The 19961-nt window shown below is 42.5% G+C and overlaps 1 protein-coding gene across 1 annotated transcript in view; it reads left to right on the plus strand.

The window, feature by feature from the left end:
• LOC128506942 (integrin alpha-M-like) overlaps positions 1-19961 on the plus strand; it is a 100222-nt gene that overhangs the window by 26795 nt on the left and 53466 nt on the right. Inside the window, exons 11-17 of the mRNA XM_053477553.1 lie at positions 752-816; positions 8773-8902; positions 9088-9230; positions 17161-17307; positions 18034-18231; positions 19332-19462; positions 19570-19724. Of these exons, the coding sequence (XP_053333528.1) occupies positions 752-816; positions 8773-8902; positions 9088-9230; positions 17161-17307; positions 18034-18231; positions 19332-19462; positions 19570-19724 (969 nt within the window). The remainder of the gene's footprint in view (positions 1-751; positions 817-8772; positions 8903-9087; positions 9231-17160; positions 17308-18033; positions 18232-19331; positions 19463-19569; positions 19725-19961) is intronic.

The raw sequence follows: 19961 nt of genomic DNA on the forward strand, positions 1-19961 counted from the left end.
GAACATTTTACTTGGTGTGCTGAATAATTCTCTTTTTTATTTTAGTCTCATTTATTTATTTATTTATTTATTTATTCCTGATGGACATGAATAATTTTGTACTATTTAAGGACACCAAACCTTTAATGCTTTTCGCAAGCTTCAATAAGCTCTTAACAAGAAAAGGTGTGATACACTGGGATAATTTTAATTTTTATGTACTCTTTTGCATTTAAAAAAGTCAACTTGATTAAATTTGTATAAATGATTTAGACAAATAAGAATACATTTACTAAAATATAATTTAAAAAATTTTACCAAAATATTATTATTATTATTATTATTATTATTATTATATTAACTGCATAGGTAATGACCAGTAGGTTATTAGAACAGTAACACAGAGCTCAGGGCACAGGACAGTGAATTGATCTCGTGTCATTTTCTATTTGTAAATTATTATAAGAACTATTTAGCCTAATTTTGTCTAATCTTACAAAATGGAATATTCTTTATTACCTATTTATTTAAAATTACCATTTTGTAATTTTAGTTGTGAGTCTTATGTATAGTTTTGCCTTTCTTATGATTTTTTTTATTGTATAAATTTTATTTTATTTAAGTTATTTATTTTTTTTATTTTGTTTCTAGAAGCAAACAAATGAATAAATGATAAGCAGATTGAAGTACCATGACTGAAGCTTTTTTATAAAAGAATAAATAAATGAAATAAATGATTGTCACTAATGAATTATGGGGTTTGTGTGTTCAGGAACTCGGGGCATGTTGTTTAGTAAAGAGCTGTCTCAGAGCGGATTCAGTGCTGCAAGTGACAAGGTACTGATCACACTAACATCAGTTCAATTCAATTTTATTTGTGTAGCGCTTTTAACAATTATCGTCACGAAGCTGCTTCACACAATCAAAAGAAATTATGAAAGTTGTATGAAATGTCAATGTGTACAGGTATACAAGGGAACTTTGGATCGTGAGTAACTCGGTCAAAGTGGTTTGTAAGACAAGCTAAAATTTGTAATAAATTTTAACTTTTTAAATGAGCGAGGTCTTGATTTATGAGTAGTACGCATGCGCATGTCTGCAGAGGGTCATGTGATCACAACTAGGCTAATGGTTCTTCTCATCCTCTCGCTGTGGGATTGTGGGTGATCTGTGGAGTCGGTCTCTAATGCTCAGTCTCAGTGCGCATGTGTCACATGTCTAGTCATCATCCGTGTGCGTGTGTACTGTTTATTATAACACTGTGAAGTTAAATGTCTGTAGCAGTGCGGGAGATCAATCTGTTTAAAGGGAATGCAATGTCGCATTTATGCCAATTTTCAAAAGATTAAATTAGATTAGATTAGATTCAACTTTATCGTCATTACACATGTACAAGTACAAGGCAACGAAAAGCAGTTTAGGTCTAACCAGAAGTGCAGTTATCAGAAAGTGCAGGATAAAAGTATAAGTTCTAAGTACACTTAAGAGGGATATGTGCAGGGAGAAGCTATGGGTAACTATTACAGAAGGATATTATACAGATTGCTGGTAACTATACTTATAAATTTACAGTGGATAAGCCATATATACAGGTTGTTATTAACTGTAGTCAGAAATTTGCAAATAGATATGAACATAATGTGCAGGATATTATGTAAGCATAGTATACATATTGCAAGTAACTATAATTATAAATTTAAAGTGGGTGGTCAATATATACAAGTTTTTATTAACTGTAGACAGGAATTTACAAATAGATATGAGCATAATGTACAGGTTGCTATTCTCTAAAGACAGGAGTTTACAAGTAGACATGTACAGGTGGATATGAACATAATGTACAGGAATTTACAAGTAGGCATGTACGAGTATATACTCAGTCAGAAGTTTACAAATATATTGTGCATGGATATTTGTATTTTCAAACAGGTATGTACATTGTAGTGCAGTCCATAATAAATAGTGTAAAGTGTAAATAGTGTAATGGGAGGAGTATAGGGGTGTGTGAGGGGTGGGCAGGTGGGGCAGAGTTCAATAAGGAGACAGCTCTGGGAAAGAAGCTGTTTCTCTGTCTGCTGGTTCTTGACCTGGCACACCTGAAGCGCTTACCGGAAGGCAGGAGAGAAAACAGTTTGTGGGCAGGGTGAGAGTTATCCTTAAGAATACTGTGTGCTCGTTGCACACAGTGTTTCCTTTGAATGTCCTCAATGGATGGAATTGGAGTCACTATAATACGCTGGGCAGTTTTTACCACCCGCTGCAGTGCCTTACGCTCAGCAACAGAACAGCTTCCGTACCAAACTGTGACACAGTTGGTTAGGATGCTTTCCATTGTGCAGTGATAGAAGTTCACCAGAGTAGTTGAGGACAGCTGGTTCTTCTTAGGTGTTCCCAAGAAGAATAGGCGTTGGTGAGCCTTCTTGACCAGGCTAGAGGTGTTAGTGGACCAGGATAGGTACTCTGAAATGTGGGTCCCCAGGAACTTAAAGGATGAGACAGGCTCAACAACCATCCCGTTGATGTAGATGGGTTGATGTGAACCTCTTCTTCCTTTCCTGAAGTCCACAATGAGCTCCTTGGTCTTATTGGTGTTGATAGATTATTGTTCGTGCACCAAGTGGTGGACTGACGAAGGTCAGCTCCATCATGTACCACTATCTTAGAGAACCTACATGCTCACATCACACCAATCCTGCATTCCCTCCACCGGATTTAGGTATAGTTCCGGACAGGGCTGGAGTGGGACCAAAAAACGGCCCTGGCATTTTTGGCCATAGCGGCCCACCATGATTATTTAAACAATATGCTGAGGCATATGACATATCAAAGGATATATGCGCTCACTATTTTTTTTCAAACATTAACCCCAGTAACCTGCATGAAAGCGAATAACTTTGCTAAAAAACTATTCTTAATTATTATTATTGTTATTACAGTCTTTTATTACTCTCATTACAATACTCAGACTTGAAACAGAAGGCCACAGTGACAAAATCCCCACCTTGTAGCAAAATTTATCGTTAAACAAAACACTGCTTGAGATGACTTTAGACAAGTGTTTAACAAAATTTACTGTTCACAAACACAAATAAGTCAAGATAAAGTAGGCCTACAGTCAGACCATGTCAAATGTCATGACAAAGAGAATGTACCTAATTGGCAGACGGTTCATTTGTAAGTAGCAGCTAGGTACAGTAGGCTAGTGGTGCAGGTTATCGACAAACACTCAAAAGCACGAGTGACACACACACACACACACACACACACACACACACACACACACACACACACACACACACACACAGCACAAAAAAGCCCTCTGTCTTCCCTACATAAATGTCCCTCACTTCACTCTGCCAACATTTCGGCTAGTTCTTACTGGACTCGTAGCTATTCTGAACCCTTCCTCAACCTGTTCCTGCTGAGTCATGTCTCTCACCACCTCCTCCTTCTCCGAATCAATTTTAATAGCTACTCCCTCTTCATCTGTGTAACTAACATTGACGTTATTCTGTTGTACGCTCCCTTGTGCCGCTCCGGCAGCCTGAGCACTGGACTGCCTCTGCACTAGATGTTGATGGCCCTACACCAGCAGCTGTAATTGAACGTGTGGTGGTGGCAAGCATTTCTGTGATTTTCGCACATTTTGCTGCTTCCACTTGTAGGCTTTTGCGTCTTTTCTCCTGCAGCTTCTCTGCACCCTATTTGCTCTTTTCTGGTTTATCCATTGGTATAGACGAACTCATCTCAAACTCTGGTCGAACTCTAAATAGCAGATTTTGTCAAGGGGAGATGAGGGCTGGCCTGGAGGGAGACTAGCTCAATGTCCTTCAAGACAGTCAACCAATGGGCCATGATTTGTGTCTCAGATACTCTACTGTTGCGGTAATAAATTAATTGGCCTAATAAACTTTTTAAAAAATATTAAATTATGACTGACAGCCCCAGCCCATAAAATGTGCGTCGGCCAAAATGTGCGTCGGCATTGCGTATGCCTTATGGTGAGTCCAGGCCTGTTCACATGTGGTCACAGTGTTATAGTGAATGGGAATAGCTTCTGTATAACGCGTGGCAGCACACATTAGCGTAAATAAATAGCAATCAATCAAACTCAATCAATCAGCACTTTAAAAACAACAAGGTCGGCCAAAGTGCTGTACACCGCCTAACAAGAATAGGTTACATCACAAATGAAATAAGTGTCAGTTTAAATAAACACAAGAATATCAGTCAACAAATCAATCTGAGTTGAAAGTGTTTTAAGTGATGACTTAAAAACCATAAAAGATTTAATTTGTCTAAGATACAACGGCAGATCATTCCATAGCAACTTCCAAAGCACATTTTTGGCAGAGGACCAACACAATCAACGATAACCCTCTCAAAGGGTTCAGTTTCAATTGAAATAGGCTTCAAGGGCCCAGGAGGCAGAGTTTGATTTGACTTACCTACGAGTTGACATGTGTGACAAGATCTATAGTATTGAACTACAGTACATCTCCCTCATACCAGGCCATACGAAATACTTTAAAGCCTGTGAGTAGGTTTTCCGTATGCCTACATGACCAGAACAAGAATGGTCATGGGCCAACATGAGAACTTAGTTGCAAAATTCTTGAGGGTGTAAGGGTTAATCCCTAGAGGGCACCAAAGCACCCAAAGACTGGTTTTGGTTGTGTTTTTTGGTTATGTTTAGTTGGGAACTGCATGTCCCAGACTGCACCTCGGTCAGTGATTATAAATAGCCTAACTGAACCTCATTCAGGCGTCTAGCATTTGTTGTAGTGGTTATGTGAATGTTGTGTTTTCAAAGAGGGAATTAAAGTAAAGATTCCTGTTGTGCTCAAAGTCGAGTTTGGTTTCCGTGTAACTTTCTTTCGTTATTAATAAAAAGAACTTTAAAACAGTCATCCTGTGCCTCTGCAGTTATGCCACGCAGACACAAGACCCGCAAACATGACAGAGGGACTACAACCTGACATACATTATGCCAATCATCAGAAGAATTACGTGGTGACCACTTTCGCATTAGAACACCAATTTTGTTGCAGTTGGGGTGCTTCTCCTGCTCCCCTTTCTCCACTGCAGTCTCAAAACAATGGGTTTGCGAAGGGTTGGCCTTCTAAGATATTACCAGCTTCGCATGAGTTATACATTTGGCATCTGGTTTAGAAGTAGCCTTGGGAACGTCACTAGATTTCACACAGGGGTTAGGCTGAGGCATGCTTTCCTCATTTGTTTCCTCCTGACATAAAAAAAGAGTCAGACAAATTTATTACATCACCCAGTTTCTTTTGCTGAGCACATGTTAATGCACAAGCAGGAAATACAGAAGGAGTCTGAGCCTATACCTTCAGTAATGGGTTCAGATACAGGAGAGCAAACCTGCTGGACACGTGAAGCGCAGAGTAGGTGTGCTCTGGTGGGCTAGCCTTAGCACCCAGTTGTCACTCACTCGCCCCGCTGTGAGGCTCAAATGCTAGTGTTGTGTCGAAGTTGGTTCCCCCATCGGGATGCGTTTTCTTAGTCTCACCTCGTACAGGGAACGGTCCAGGGAACACGCATTTAGGGAGACAGCTCGCCCGTGAGGGGTTATGAGGTACCACTGAGATTCTACGGAGCACAGTAAAGCCCAAAAGTGACATTGTTAGCATTTTTAATTCCTGAAATGGAAAACACAGCAAATTTCACGCGACTTGAAAATTAAACTCATCATAATGTGCTTTTTTTTTTTTTTTACTGATAGTATACACTACCCATGATTTATTTATGCGATGTTACAATTTTTTTAATCTTCTTCTTCTTCTTTGTCTTTCGGCTGTTCCCTTTTAGCGGCCGCCACAGCGAATCATCTGCCTCCATCTAACCCTATCCTCTGTATCCTCTTCTCTTACACCAACTAACTTCATGTCTTCTCTCACTGCATCCATAAATCTCCTCTTTGGTCTTCCTCTGGACCTCCTCCCTGGCAGTTGCAACCACAGCATCCTCCTACCGATATATTCACAATCATCTGTCATCCTGTCCATCACTAGAGCAAACAAAAAGGATCCTTGATGCAGACCCACCTCCACCTTGAACTCTTCTGTCACACCTACAGCACATCTTACCACTGTCTTAGCGCTCTCATACATGTCCTGCACCACTCTAACATACTTCTCTGCCACTCCAGACTTCCTCATACAATACCACAGCTCCTCTCCCTGTCGTACGCCTTCTATAAATCTACAAAGACACAATGCAACTCTTTATTACCTTCTCTGTACTTTTCCACCAGCATCCTCAAAGCAAATACTGCATCTGATGTACTCTTTCTAGGCATAAAACCATATTGTTGCTCACAAATGCTCACCTCTGCCCTTAACCTAGCTTCCACTACTCTTTTCCACAGCTCCATTGTATGGCTCATTAGCTTTATGCCTCTGTAATTGCCACAGCTTTGCACATCTCCCTTGTTCTTAAAAATTGGCACCAATACACTTTTCCATTCTTCTGGAATCCTCTTACTCTCCAAGATTTTGTTAAACAAACTAGTCAAAAACTCTACTGCCACCTCTCCTAAGCATTTCCAAACCTCCACAGGTATGCCATCAGGACCAACAGCCTTTCCACTCTTCATCCTCTTCAACGCCCTTCTCACCTCACTTCTACTAATATTTGCTACTTCCTGTTCCGCAACAGTCACCTCTTCTACTTTTTGTTCACCTTTCGTTTTCCTCATTCATCAACTCCTCAAAGTACTCCTTCCATCTTCCCATCACCCTCCTGGCATCTGTCAGTACATTTCCATCTCTATCTTTAATCACTCTAACCTGCTACACATCCTTCCCATCTCTATCTCTCTGCCTTGCCAACCTGTACAGATCCACCTCTCCCTCCTTACTGTCCAGCCTAGCATACAAGTCCTCATATGCTCTTTGTTTGGCCTTACGGTGCATCTCCCTGTACTCCTGTCTACTCTCTTCAGTCCTCTCAGTGTCCCACTTCTTCTTAGCTAGCCTCTTTCCCTGTATAAACTCCTGGACTTCCTCATTCCACCACCAAGTCTCCTTGTCCACTTTCCCCTTACCTGATGATACACCAAGTACCCTCTTACCTGTCTCCCTAATCACACTGGCAGTAGTTGTCCAGTCAACTGAAAGCACCTCCTGACCACCCATAGCCTTTCTCAACTCCTCCCTAAAGACTTCACAACATTCTTCCTTTCTCAGCTTCCACCACTTTGTCCTCTGCTCTGCCTTTGTCTTCTTCACCTTCCTCACCACCAGGGTTATTTTACCCACCACCATTCTGTGTTGTCTGGCTACACTCTCCCCTACCAACACTCTGCAGTCACTGATCTCTTTCAGATTACAATGTTGACACAGGATGTAGTCCACCTGAGCGCTTGTGCCTCCACTATTATATGTCACGTTATGTTCCTGCCTCTTCTGGAAGAAAGTATTTACTACTGCTATTTCCATGCTCTTTGCAAAGTCCACCACCATCTGTCCTTCTACATTTCTGTCCTGAAGACCAAAAATGCCCATCACATTTTCATCACCTCTGTTCCCTTCCCCAACATGTCCATTAAAGTCTGTACCAATCACCACTCTCTTACCTCTGGGGAAGCTCTGCCTCACTTTATCTAACTCACTTCAGAATGTCTCCTTCTCTTCTAACTCACATCCTACCTGTGGGGCATAACCACTAACAACATTGAACATTATCCCTTCAATATCCAGCTTCAGACTCATCACCCAATCTGATACTCTCTTCACCTCTAGAACATTCCTTACGAACTCTTCTTTCAGAATAACTCCTACTCCATTTCTTTTCCTATCCACACTATGGTAAAGCAATTTGAACCCTGCTCATAAGCTTCAACCGCACGATTGGCGGTCGTTGTTAACCCGGGCCACAACCGATCCGGTATGGGAATTATATTTGTGATTTACATCATTGATTTGGCAAATGTTTTATGTTGGATGCCCTTCCTGACACAACCGTCTGCATTTATACAGACTTGGGACTGGCACAAGGAGACACTGGATTGCGTCCCCCCGTGGTTGCATTTTACAATTTTTTTTATATTCAATACAAAATGGACCACTACCAATGCTGATTCCTTTCAAAGATTCCTTTAGATAGATGTGACCTAGTAAGTTGACATCACGCGAATAAAATGCAAATTTCTTAATACTAAACATGATAACGTACCCGGAATTGGAGTTTTGTTGTTTGGAGCTGGATTCAAACAAATGAGGAACTTTTGCTGTAATAATTGATATGGGCCTATTTTAGCAATTAACTCTTTAAAAAGTACAAAGTTACATAATCATATATCAATACAACTGCATTTAAACTGCATTGTACTTAATTTTACTTTCAGAAAAATTGTATAACTGCAAGAAAACAATAAAACTGCAGTTTTTTTTTGTAAAGTGAGCAATAAAAATAAAACAACAAACAAATAAAATGCCAAAATCTCTGCATTTAGATGAACAAATAGCGACAGAAAAAGAACAAACTGGAAAAAGAGCAGGGATTATACACAGGGGTAAACTATGGATATCAACATTAGAAATTTTAATTAAATGACCCATCAAACACAATCAAGATTCAGCAATGAGGGAAACAGATGTAGTATATAATGTAAATGGAGTCTGAATGAACTGAAAAGAGTTTAACCTACACAACCATACACAGTATGATATGTAGTGAAATGCTCATTATAAAGTTACATGTGCATTCAATACATTTTCTAAAATCTGTCTAAACACAAACAGTTCACCACTTCTTTATTTATTCCAGGACACTCTCATACTGGGAGCGGTTGGATCTAATCATTGGACTGGAAACCTGTATGAGGTCACAGGATCTGAAGCTTCGATCAGTGAGATGGAAATCAAAGACATAAACCTAAATACTGATTCATACAATGGTATGTTACACTGTTTGTTACACAAGCACATGTCTCTGTTTCTTTGAGCTGTTAGTGGCATGTACTGTACACGTGATTAGTCCAGGTCTAATGCAGAACCCCAGCAGCTGAGCTTACACTGTCCTGGTTCTGTAATAAGGTGACATTTGGTGTGTGTGTGTGTGTGTGTGTGTGTGTGTGTTCAGGTTACTCTGTTGTGGTTGGGCAGAGGGGCAGAGATTCTCTTGTGTTCTCTGGAGCACCGAGATGTGATTACAGGGGTCGGGTGACTCTGTTCAGGAAGAGCACTGACAAGTGGGAAGCCATCAGCAATATCGCAGGAGAACTGGTAAGAATTAACTGTTCCCTCTGCACTGTGTTGTAATTTATTAAACGCTCTTCTTCTGGAGTGCATTAAATGACAACAGGATCAGGCGACTCAGAGCCAGGGTTCAGCAGGAGGAGATTTATTTTGCACACATGAGTCAGACTGAGCTCTCACTCACTCACTCACTTACTCATCGTCTAGACTGCTTTACCCTGAATTTAGGGTCAAAGGGGTCTGGAGTCTATTCCAGGAAACTAAGGGCATGAGGCAGGGTACATCCTGGACATGGTCCCAATCCATCGCAGGACACACACATACACACACTATGGGCAATTTGGGAACACCCATTAGCCTAATCTGCAGGTTTTGGGACTGTGGGAGGAAACCAGAGTACCCAGAGGAAACACATCAAGCACAGGCAGAACATGCAAACTCCACACACACAGAGACGGGAATCGAGCCTGTACCCTGGAGGTGCAAGGCGACAGTGCTAACCGCTACACCACCATGACAGTGTAGTAAATAGAATAATTCATAAGATAGAATAGAATTCAAATTCAAATATTATTTTATTTGTCACATACACAGTCATACACAGTACCGTGTATGACTGTGTATGTGACAAATAAAATTATATGCGGCGAAATGCTTCTACGACCACTCATGACCTAAAAATGAAATAAGGTTAAAATAAAAAATGAATTATGGAATAAAATAAGGAATAGAATATGTAGAAACATAGCCAGAGAAAAACATAGCTATTAAAAATCTAGCAAAAATATAAAATAAACTTAGCTATACAATATAGGAAATATTGAAATATAGAAAACTATAGAAAACCTATAGCTGTATTTTTTTGTAAATATAAATATGCACATTATTTACATTAAACGAAAAAAAAAAAATGGATTTGTACACTGAAAAAGAACTGGATTGTGGTAAAATTAAATAGGTATGTCCATGAATATGCAAATGTGCATGAATGTGTAATGTGCAATGTGCAAAAGTGAAATTTAATAGAAATGTCCAGGGTGAGTGAGAAGGTGCCTAAATGTGCCAATGTCCAGAAATATCCAGGGTGAGTGTAAATGTACATGAGTGTGCCAATGTTCAGTGATTGTAAAAGTCAATAAATATGCAAAAATGAAAAAAATGATTAGTCTTATGTTTCAATTTATTCGTATAGGCGTTTAACAATTTATATTGTCGCAAAGCAGCTTTAAACAATTAAAAGAATTAAGTTTGTATAGAATGTGAATGTGTATGAATCAAAATGGTCAGTTTGTCCCTGGTGAGCAAGCCGAGGGCGACAGTGGCAAGGAAAAACTTCCTGAGATGGTAATAGGAAGAAACCTTGAGAGGAACCAGACTCACCAGGGAACCCATCCTCATCTGGGTGATAACAGATAGCAGGGATTGATCTGCATAAAACTATGTGAGACTGGAAGTTCAGTATAACAGGAGATGTGTGAAATTAAATGGAGTGCATTTTATTATATTATATTGAGCGTCTAAAGTCACAGGTCCTCAGAGAACAACTGTCTGCAAGAGTAGTTGTCACGAAACTAACCGGGATGATCAGAAGACTTAGCACTTAGCAGTTAGCCCTTTGTAGCGTGGATGGTAAACCCAAACGGGGAAGCAAGCGAGTAGGCAGGATAACCACGCGATTTAGTCTAAGAACTCTCACGAAAGGGAAGCAAGGGAAAAACACAAATTTAACCCGCGTCCTATAAACACACACTCGAATCAGAAAGTAGACCCAAGAAAGTGAGTACTCACGAAATGGCAGACGGACGATCTGAACTGACATTGGGCGAACTCAATGACTAAGCGATGTGAAGTGCCATCTTGTCTCCTTTTATGCTTCCTGTTTTGCGACCGTACTACTTCCGGGTCCTAGTGCCGTCACAAGGCAGGTGTGTGTGACAGAAGTATTTTAAAATCAATGCGAAATTTCACAGGGAGCCAATGCAGTGAAGATAAGATAGGGGTGATGTGATCGTATCTTCTGGTTCTAGTGAGGACTCTCGCTGCTGCATTCTGGACTAGCTGAAGCTTGTTTATTAACTTTGTTGAACAACCAGAGAGTAAGGCATTACAATAGTTCAACCTAGAGGTGATAAAAGCATGAACTAGTTTTTCTGCATCGTTTAGCGACAATATATTTCTTATCTTGCCAATATTTCTGAGGTGAAAGAATGCTATCCTGGTAATATTATCTACATGAGCTTCAAATGAAAGGCTGGAATCAATAATCACACCGAGGTCTTTTACTAAAACGACTAGGTTTGAGAGGAAATCTGCAAATTTACTAAGAAATTCAGAGTACGGCCCTGGAGGTCTGTAAATGACGATTAGTGGAATCGACTGAGCTGACTTAGTATTTGTAGCTACACTTGTTATGTTACTGTAGAGAGCTTCAAATGAATTAAATTTGTGTCCGTGTTTTTGTATAATAGTCAGATTATCATTGTAAATAACTGCGACGCCTCCTCCTCTACCAGTTAACCGAGGCTGGTGTATGTAGCTGTATCCAGGAGGACTAGCTTCATTTAGAGCTACATACTCGTCCTGTTTAATCCAGGTTTCTGTTAAACAGAGTATATCAAACTCCTGATCCGTGATAATTTCATTAACTATAACTGCTTTAGATGCGAGAGATCTAATATTTAACAGTCCTAGCTTTATAGAATAACACTGGTCTTGCGCTCTCTAACCCTCTCTAAAGTCTGGATGCGCTCCTCTAACGCTAATATCTTCTCCATTCAGAGTGCTTACTAACACACACCTATCACAAGTAAAATTCAGTGTGTGCTCACTACCACACACTGAACAAGCTGAATATTATCCATTATATCGTACCTGAGTCTGAGTTTTAATTATTTGGTGATGGATTCCGCTTGTTGTTCTCAGATGGTACGCGCGTTCCCTTTCAAAGGCTACACTCAATGCTGCGTGAAAACACTATGGGAACATCTTTTCGTGTTGCCGGTTGTGAAGCATGTGTGTATCAAACACGCCAAATTTTGGCTTATATAACCTCGGTCAGGTGACGTCGTCTGATGAGACGCACCTGCAGGTTATAAATAGGAGTAAACCGGAAACATTCCTCAGATCTTTTGTCTTCATGACCGCATTGTGAGCGTGTGTCACAAACAAAGCAAATAAAAATTAAAAATCAAAGAAAAGTGTTAACTCACCGATATAATGGCGAAGTTTAAAACTAGATGTGTCCCTCCGCGTAGGAATTTTCTCGCGGAGGGCGATCTCCACACTTTTTGCTTTGAGTGTTTGGGGGAAAGTCACGCTCTCCAAGGGCTTGAGGGAGGCTGTGAACACTGTGATCTTCTTTCCATGAAGGTGCTTCGCGCGCGCCTTGCGTTCTTTAGAGAGCCACGAGCCACGCTGCATTCCTGGGGATCACAAGCCGATCTGGCCGAGGCGCGAGAGACGGAGTCACCCCTCCTTTCTCTCACCCTCTCTTCCGATCGCGAAGTCTCTCCTTCCACTTCACGAGCGCACTCCGGTGCTTCTCGTGAGTGTGTAGAAGAGGCTTGCTCTCTTGCTTCTGTGGAAATGGAAGTAGCTACCTCGGAACACTCCTCTAAGGGAGATAGAGAGTATGAGGAGCTGCTTGAAGTCATAACGCGTGCAGTCGAGCGGCTGCACATTGATTGGCCACAGGAGCAAGCCTTCCCCAAACACTCAAAATTAGATGACAGGTTTCTGTCGGGTGGCCAGGAGATGGAGCCACAACGTCGCTCTCTCCCCTTTTTTGACGACCTTCACAACGAATTAACTCGTTCATGGAGAAAGCCTTATTCATTCCGTATTTTTGTTCCTTCAACTTCGTTTTATGCGAATATTGTTGATGCAAAAGCACGTGGTTACATGGTGATGCCTCAGATAAAAGAGACACTCGCCTGCTATCTCTCTCCTGGGACATCATCCTCATTAAAGAAGCCAACACTTCCCTCCAAGCCGTGTAGAACTTCTTCTACCCTGGTAGGGAAGGCGTTTCAAGCAGCAGGTCAAGCCGGCGCATCTTTGCACACCATGGCGGTCTTGCAGGCGTATCAGGCCAACCTGCTAAAGTTAGCCTTCACAGAATTACGCCGGGCGACTGACTTGTCCCTTCGTGCGACCAAACAGACAGCCCGTGCTATCGACCGTTTTATGGCTGCCCTGGTGTCTACAGAAAGGCACCTATGGTTAAATTTGACGGGCATCAAGGATAAGGATCGAACATTCCTCCTTGATGCCCCCGTCTCACCTTCCGGCCTGTTCGGCGAAGCTGTAAATTCCGTCGCCACCAGGTTTCGGGAAGCTAGGCTTTATGAACAGGCTTTTGGGAAATTTCTCCCACGCCGTGCTCAAGAGTCGAGACTGTCGGCCACCCAGTCTCGATCAGATCTGATTCGCGCCAGACGGGAGGCGCAGAAAGAAAGCGTCAGCAGCCAGGCACCCCCTCGTAAAGACAGGGGTACGGCTCGCCGCCCCTCACAGGCTGCCTCAAAGAGGTCAGATCGCCGCACAGTCTTCTTTTCAAAGAAGTCGTCCTGAAGCTTATGCGCCCAGGACCGTGGGGGAGGACCAACACCCTTTCACATAGGAAGACGCCCTCCCTGGCACCCCCAGGGGGTTGGTGCTCAGTTTCCGCCGCCTTTGGTGTTTCGGACAACACCGGCCACCAACAGTACGTTAGTCCTTCGGTTTTATCCTGTTGTAATCCGGGATGCCGAACCACTAACACCCCCCGTGTAGCCGAAGTGCTAAAACTTGTGCCCCTTTCGGAGAAGCTGGCAGCGTGGAAGCTACTGCCAAACATATCTCCCTGGGTGTTAAAGACTGTAGAATAGGGCTACAGGATTCAGTTTGTACATTGCCCTCCGCGTTTCAACGGCGTGATTACCACCTCCGTGATACTGGAAAGGGCGCTTCTGTTGACTTTTGAACTGCAGGCATTGCTGAAAAAAGGGGCCATAGAACAGGTTCTCCTTCCAGACATAGAGTCAGGCTACTACAGTCATTATTTCCTGACTCCCAAGAAGGACAGGGGGCTGCGTCCAATCCTAGATCTTCGCGGACTGAACCGCTATCTCAAAAAGTACAGATTCAAGATGTTGACTGTTAAAAGCATTGTTTCACAAATTTAACCAAGGGATTGGTTTGTGACAATAGATCTTAAGGATGCATATTTTTACATAGAAATTTTGCCACAACACAGGAAGTTCCTGAGGTTCACTTTCGGGGGAAAAGCCTACCAATATCGGGTCCTTCCATTTGGTCTAGCTCTATCACCCCGCACATACACAAAGTGCACGGATGCAGTCCTGGCTCCCTTGCGACTCCAGGGCATCCGTATTTTAAATTACATAGACGACTGGTTCATTCTGGCCCAGTTTTAGGAGCTAGTGCTTCGACATCGGGATGTCGTCCTAGCTCATCTTCATTCATTAGGATTGAGACCTAATGCCGCGAAAAGCATTCTCTTTCCAGCTCAGAGGACAACATACTTGGGTGTTATTTGGGATTCAATCGTTATGCGGGCACAGATGTCTCCTGCTCGTATCGAATCCATTCTCAATGCCCTGAAGAAAATCAGGCTAGACCGGAGAGTGACTGTACATCACTTTCAAAAATGTTTAGGCCTCATGGCAGCTGCATCCACGGTGATACCTTTGGGCCTTCTGCACATGAGAGCTTTTCAGTTGTGGCTAAGAGCCAGGGGACTTCATGCAAGGGCCAATCCTTGAAGGCAAATAAAGATTACGCGCAGAGGACTTTGTACCCTTTCCACGTGGTTCAGACCCCGGTTCATGACTTTGGGTCCCACTCTAGGCCCGTCTTGTTGTCGCAAGATGCTAACGACAGACGCTTCCCTCACCCACAACACATCGGTAGTCTCCTACATAAATCGCCAGGGCAGACTGCGCTCGCGCCACTTGAACAAGCTAGCGCACCAGGTTCTGCTTTGGGCACAGGACAAGTTCCTGTCCCTCAGGGCGATTTACATTCCAGGGCACATGAATGTGGGAGCAGACTTATTGTCCAGACAAGCTGTGACACACGGGGAATGGAAGCTCCATCCCGAAGTAGTCAGTCAGATCTGGGAAAAATTCTTTACAGCAGAGGTGGACCTCTTTGCCTCCCAAGAGACAGCACAATGTCCCCTCTACTACTCTCTGACTCATCCAGCTCCCCTGGGTCTGGACGCCATGGCCCATACGTGGCCCAAATTACGCCTTTACGCATTTCCTCCGATAGCTCTGCTCCCAGGAGTCCTGGCGAGGGTCCGTCAACAGCGTTTGCGCCTTTTATTGATAGCGCCCTGTTGGCCGACCAGGGTGTGGTTCTCGGACCTAATATCTCTCCTCGATGGCTCACCATGGGTGATTCCAGTGAGGAGGGATCTTCTGTCTCAGGTGCAGGAGACAATATTTTATCCCCGGCCCGAGCTTTGGAACCTTCACGTTTTGCACATGAACGGGACCAACTAAGTCAAGCTGGTCTTTCAGCCAGTGTTATTGACACTATTTTAAATGCTTGGGCTCCCTCCACTACGAAAGCCTACGCCCTCAAATGGAATGTATTTGGAAGTTGGTGCATGACGAAGCAGGTGGACCCAGATCACTGCCGAATTGCTTCAGTACTTCAGTAAGCGTGGGCTTACTTCGCCTCTAGGAATAAAGGCTTATTCAACCAGGGGGATTGCCTCATCTATCGATCTGGGGAGAGGTGTTCCCCTGCAGCAAGTGTGCGATGCTGCAGGTTGGTCCTCTCCGCACACATTTGTTAGATTTTATAGCCTGGATGTGCCTGCTACTCCGGGTTCACGGGTGCTCGAATCATCTTCCCAGAGATAGTTCTGAGACCTCCTCGGTCTTTGTGCGCACACGCTACACAACCCGGGGGTCCAGACACTTGCAGTGCGGCGGCGTTGGTATTCTCGTTCCCATAGCGTTTTCACGCAGCATCGAGTGTAGCCTTTGAAAGGGAACGTCTCGGGTTACTTTGCTGTAACCCTGTTCCCTGAAAAGGCGGGAACGAGATGCTACTCACGTGACCGGACGTCCCTTCAGACAAAATTAATCTGAGGAATGTTTCCGGTTTACTCCTATTTATAACCTGCAGGTGCGTCTCATCAGACGACGTCACCTGACCGAGGTTATATAAGTTAAAATTTGGCGTGTTTGATACACACATGCTTCACAACCGGCAACACGAAAAGATGTTCCCATAGCGTTTTCACGCAGCATCTCGTTCCCGCCTTTTCAGGGAACAGGGTTACAGCTCCGAAAAAAGCGCAAAAAAATTAAAAAGGCAAAAATCCAGTAGTATTAAAAGCGTAAAACTAGTTAATGTTGTTATTTAGTATAAACAAGAAAAGGCAGTTGATATATAAATGCTACTGTGTAAACAAACAAGGAACTTTCGCAGGAACAATGTGAAAAACAGGAAGCTGTGGAATCCAAATATGAATAATAAAACACCCATTTTATACTGAGATGTAAACATCAACCTACTGTACAGTAAGGCCAAGAAAAGAAGAACAATAAGAGAAAAAGTCCATCAAGGTCAAAAACACCATGTGAGGAATAAACAAGGACACTTATATAGATCACGATATCCATATTATACATTTGAGAAAATTGGAAATAAATCTCTCAAAGGTCAGGAGAACATAAACTGTGTGATATTTTGGATAACACTGTAAACAGGGAGTTATTTGACATTTTTATGTTGAATGAATATGATCAAATTTATAGTAAGTACAGTGAAAAGGTCAGCTTGTTAAACACTATAATTAATGGGGAAACACCTGAAACATGCATTACTGCTCCATAGCAGGTGAACTAAAACACATCAAATACACTGCAACAGCAGAACAAACACTGATACATGCCAGGTACACAGTATATATCACCTGTATCCAACAAATCTGCAGATCGGCTCGTATTTCGGAGGATCGGTGTGTGTGTTAGACCTGGACTCAGACAACAACACTGACTTCCTCGTGGTTGGAGCTCCGCTGTATTACCAACCTCATCCTCAGACAGAGGGACGGGTGTATATCTACAGACTCACACAGCAGGTACACACACACACACACACACACACACACACACACACATACTACTGTACAGTGTGTGTTACTGAAGCAGTATATTTATACCTCAGTGACTTTGTACACTACCAGTCAAAAGTTTGTACACCCCTACTAACTCCATGGTCGTTCTTGATGTTTATTTCTTTCTACACTGTAAAACAATACTGAAGGCGTTTATCCAAAACACACCATAATCTCCTCTGAACAGTTGATATTGAGATGTATATTTGCTACTTCTGCTCTGTAAAGCTTCATAACGGCTCTAATCTGAGGTGCTGGTTGTTAATTGGTGATTTCTGAGGCTAGTGACTCAAGTAAACTTCTCCTCTGCAGCAGAGCTCAGTTTTGGTCTTGTTTTCCTGGGAAGGTCTTCATGAGAGACAGTTTCATTATTCCAGAACAGCTGACCTTCATGTCCTAAAATAACAACTCACTGCTGCTGTTGTTTTTATGTAATTATTTAATCTCATATGTGCTATTTCATAAAATAGGAAAAAAAAAAAAACAGTTTTGTTCTAAAATAATAATAATAAAACAATAATTACAAGGTGTGCCCAAACCTTTGACTGGCACTGTACCTCATCACGCTGTACACAGTATTTTATGAAACCTCACTCATTATCACACCCTCCAGTTTATTTAGAAAATTTAAATATACTGTATGTGTACCGAAACAAAATGTGTGTGTGTGTGCCTTGTGTGTGTGTGCAGCTGAAATTGGAGAAGCAGTTGGAGATTAGTGAATCAGCTCAGGGTCGGTTTGGGATGACTTTAGCTGCTGTATCAGATCTGAATGGAGACCAGCTAAAGGATTTAGCTGTTGGAGCTCCACTGGAAGATGATCAAAAAGGAGCCGTTTACATTTACCTCGGCAACCGTGATCACGGCATCCGCTCCAAGTACAGCCAGGTACACCTCAAACATCCACCCCAATACAGCCAGGTACACCTCAAACATCCACCCCAATCTAGCCAGATACATCTCAAACATCCACCCCAATACAGCCAGGTACACCTCAAACATCCACCAAATACAGACAGGTACACCTCAAACATCCACCCCAATCTAGCCAGATACATCTCAAACATCCACCCCAATACAGTTAGGTACATCTCAAACATCCACCAAATACAGACAGGTACACCTCAAACATCCACCCCAATACAGCCAGGTACACCTCAAACATCCACCCCAATACAGCCAGGTACACCTCAAACATCCACCCCAATCTAGCCAGATACATCTCAAACATCCACCCCAATACAGCCAGGTACACCTCATTCATCCACCCCAATACAGCCAGGTACACCTCAAACATCCACCCCAATACAGCCAGGTACACCTCAAACATCCACCCCAATACAGTCAGGTACACCTCAAACATCCACCCCAATACAGTCAGGTACACCTCAAACATCCACCCCAATACAGTCAGGTACACCTCAAACATCCACCCCAATACAGCCAGGTACATCTCGAACATCCACCCCAATACAGCCAGGTTCACCTCAAACATCCACCTTAATAAATTATTATACAGTTTACACTTCTGTCTCAGTAAACCCTGTTACATCTCCAAACAGACACAAAGACTATCTATTTAATTTAATTACATTTAAATTGTCTAGCGCTTTTAACAATTGTCATTGTCCCAAAGCAGCTTTACACAATCAAAAGAATTATTTAAGTTTGTATGAAATGTGAATTTGTATGAATCAAAATGGTCAGTTTGTCTCTGGTGAACAAGCCGAGGGCGACAGTGGCAAGGAAAAACTCCCTGAGATGGTAATAGAAAGAAACCTTGAGAGGAACCAGACTCAACAGGGAACCCATCCTCATCTGGGTGATAACAGATAGCAGGGATTGATCTGCAGAGCAGGAATTGATCAACAAAGAAGCTTTACACAATCATATACTGTCATTTACTTTACTGTATATTTAAAATGTTATGCACTTTCTCTCTCTCTCTCTCTGTGTGTGTGTGTGTGTGTGTGTGTGTGTGTGTGTAGAGAATTGTTTCAAGTTCCATTAATAAGCAGCTTCAGCATTTCGGCTTGTCGATTGATGGTGTAATGGACATGGGACAGGATGGTCTGATAGACATTGCTGTTGGAGCACAAGGGAGCGTTTTACTCTTGAGGTACAGTTCAGTCAAATGTACAGTGTGAGTGTAATGACTCCAAATACAGGAAACGTTTCTCATGTAAAGATCACTTTTGACCTAAATGATGTGATTGTTTTTCTCAGAACTCGGCCGGTTGTGTCCGTCTCAGCAAAGCTCAGTTTCTCCCCGTCTGAAATCAACCTAAATCATTTTGACTGCCACAGCAGCTCAGACAATGCTATTCCTGTCCTCTACCTCAGCACCTGCTTCAGTATGGCAGAGGACACCAAAAGCAAAGGTATGAGCACAGGTACACGTGGTAACACAGAACACAGGGCACAGATACAAAACACGAACACACAACATACACACGTATACACATAGCCTACACATAGTATACATGTGTGTGTGTGTGTGTGTGTGTGTGTGTGTGTGTGTGTTTTTGTGTGTGCGTGTTGTACATGCCAGACTGCAACCCCTAATGAGAAGAAAGGTGTCCTCACCTGACTGCTGCAGTGGTGCTAAAATAACAAGC

Source organism: Clarias gariepinus, chromosome 18, assembly GCF_024256425.1.
Source record: "Clarias gariepinus isolate MV-2021 ecotype Netherlands chromosome 18, CGAR_prim_01v2, whole genome shotgun sequence".
Classification (NCBI taxonomy): domain Eukaryota; kingdom Metazoa; phylum Chordata; class Actinopteri; order Siluriformes; family Clariidae; genus Clarias; species Clarias gariepinus.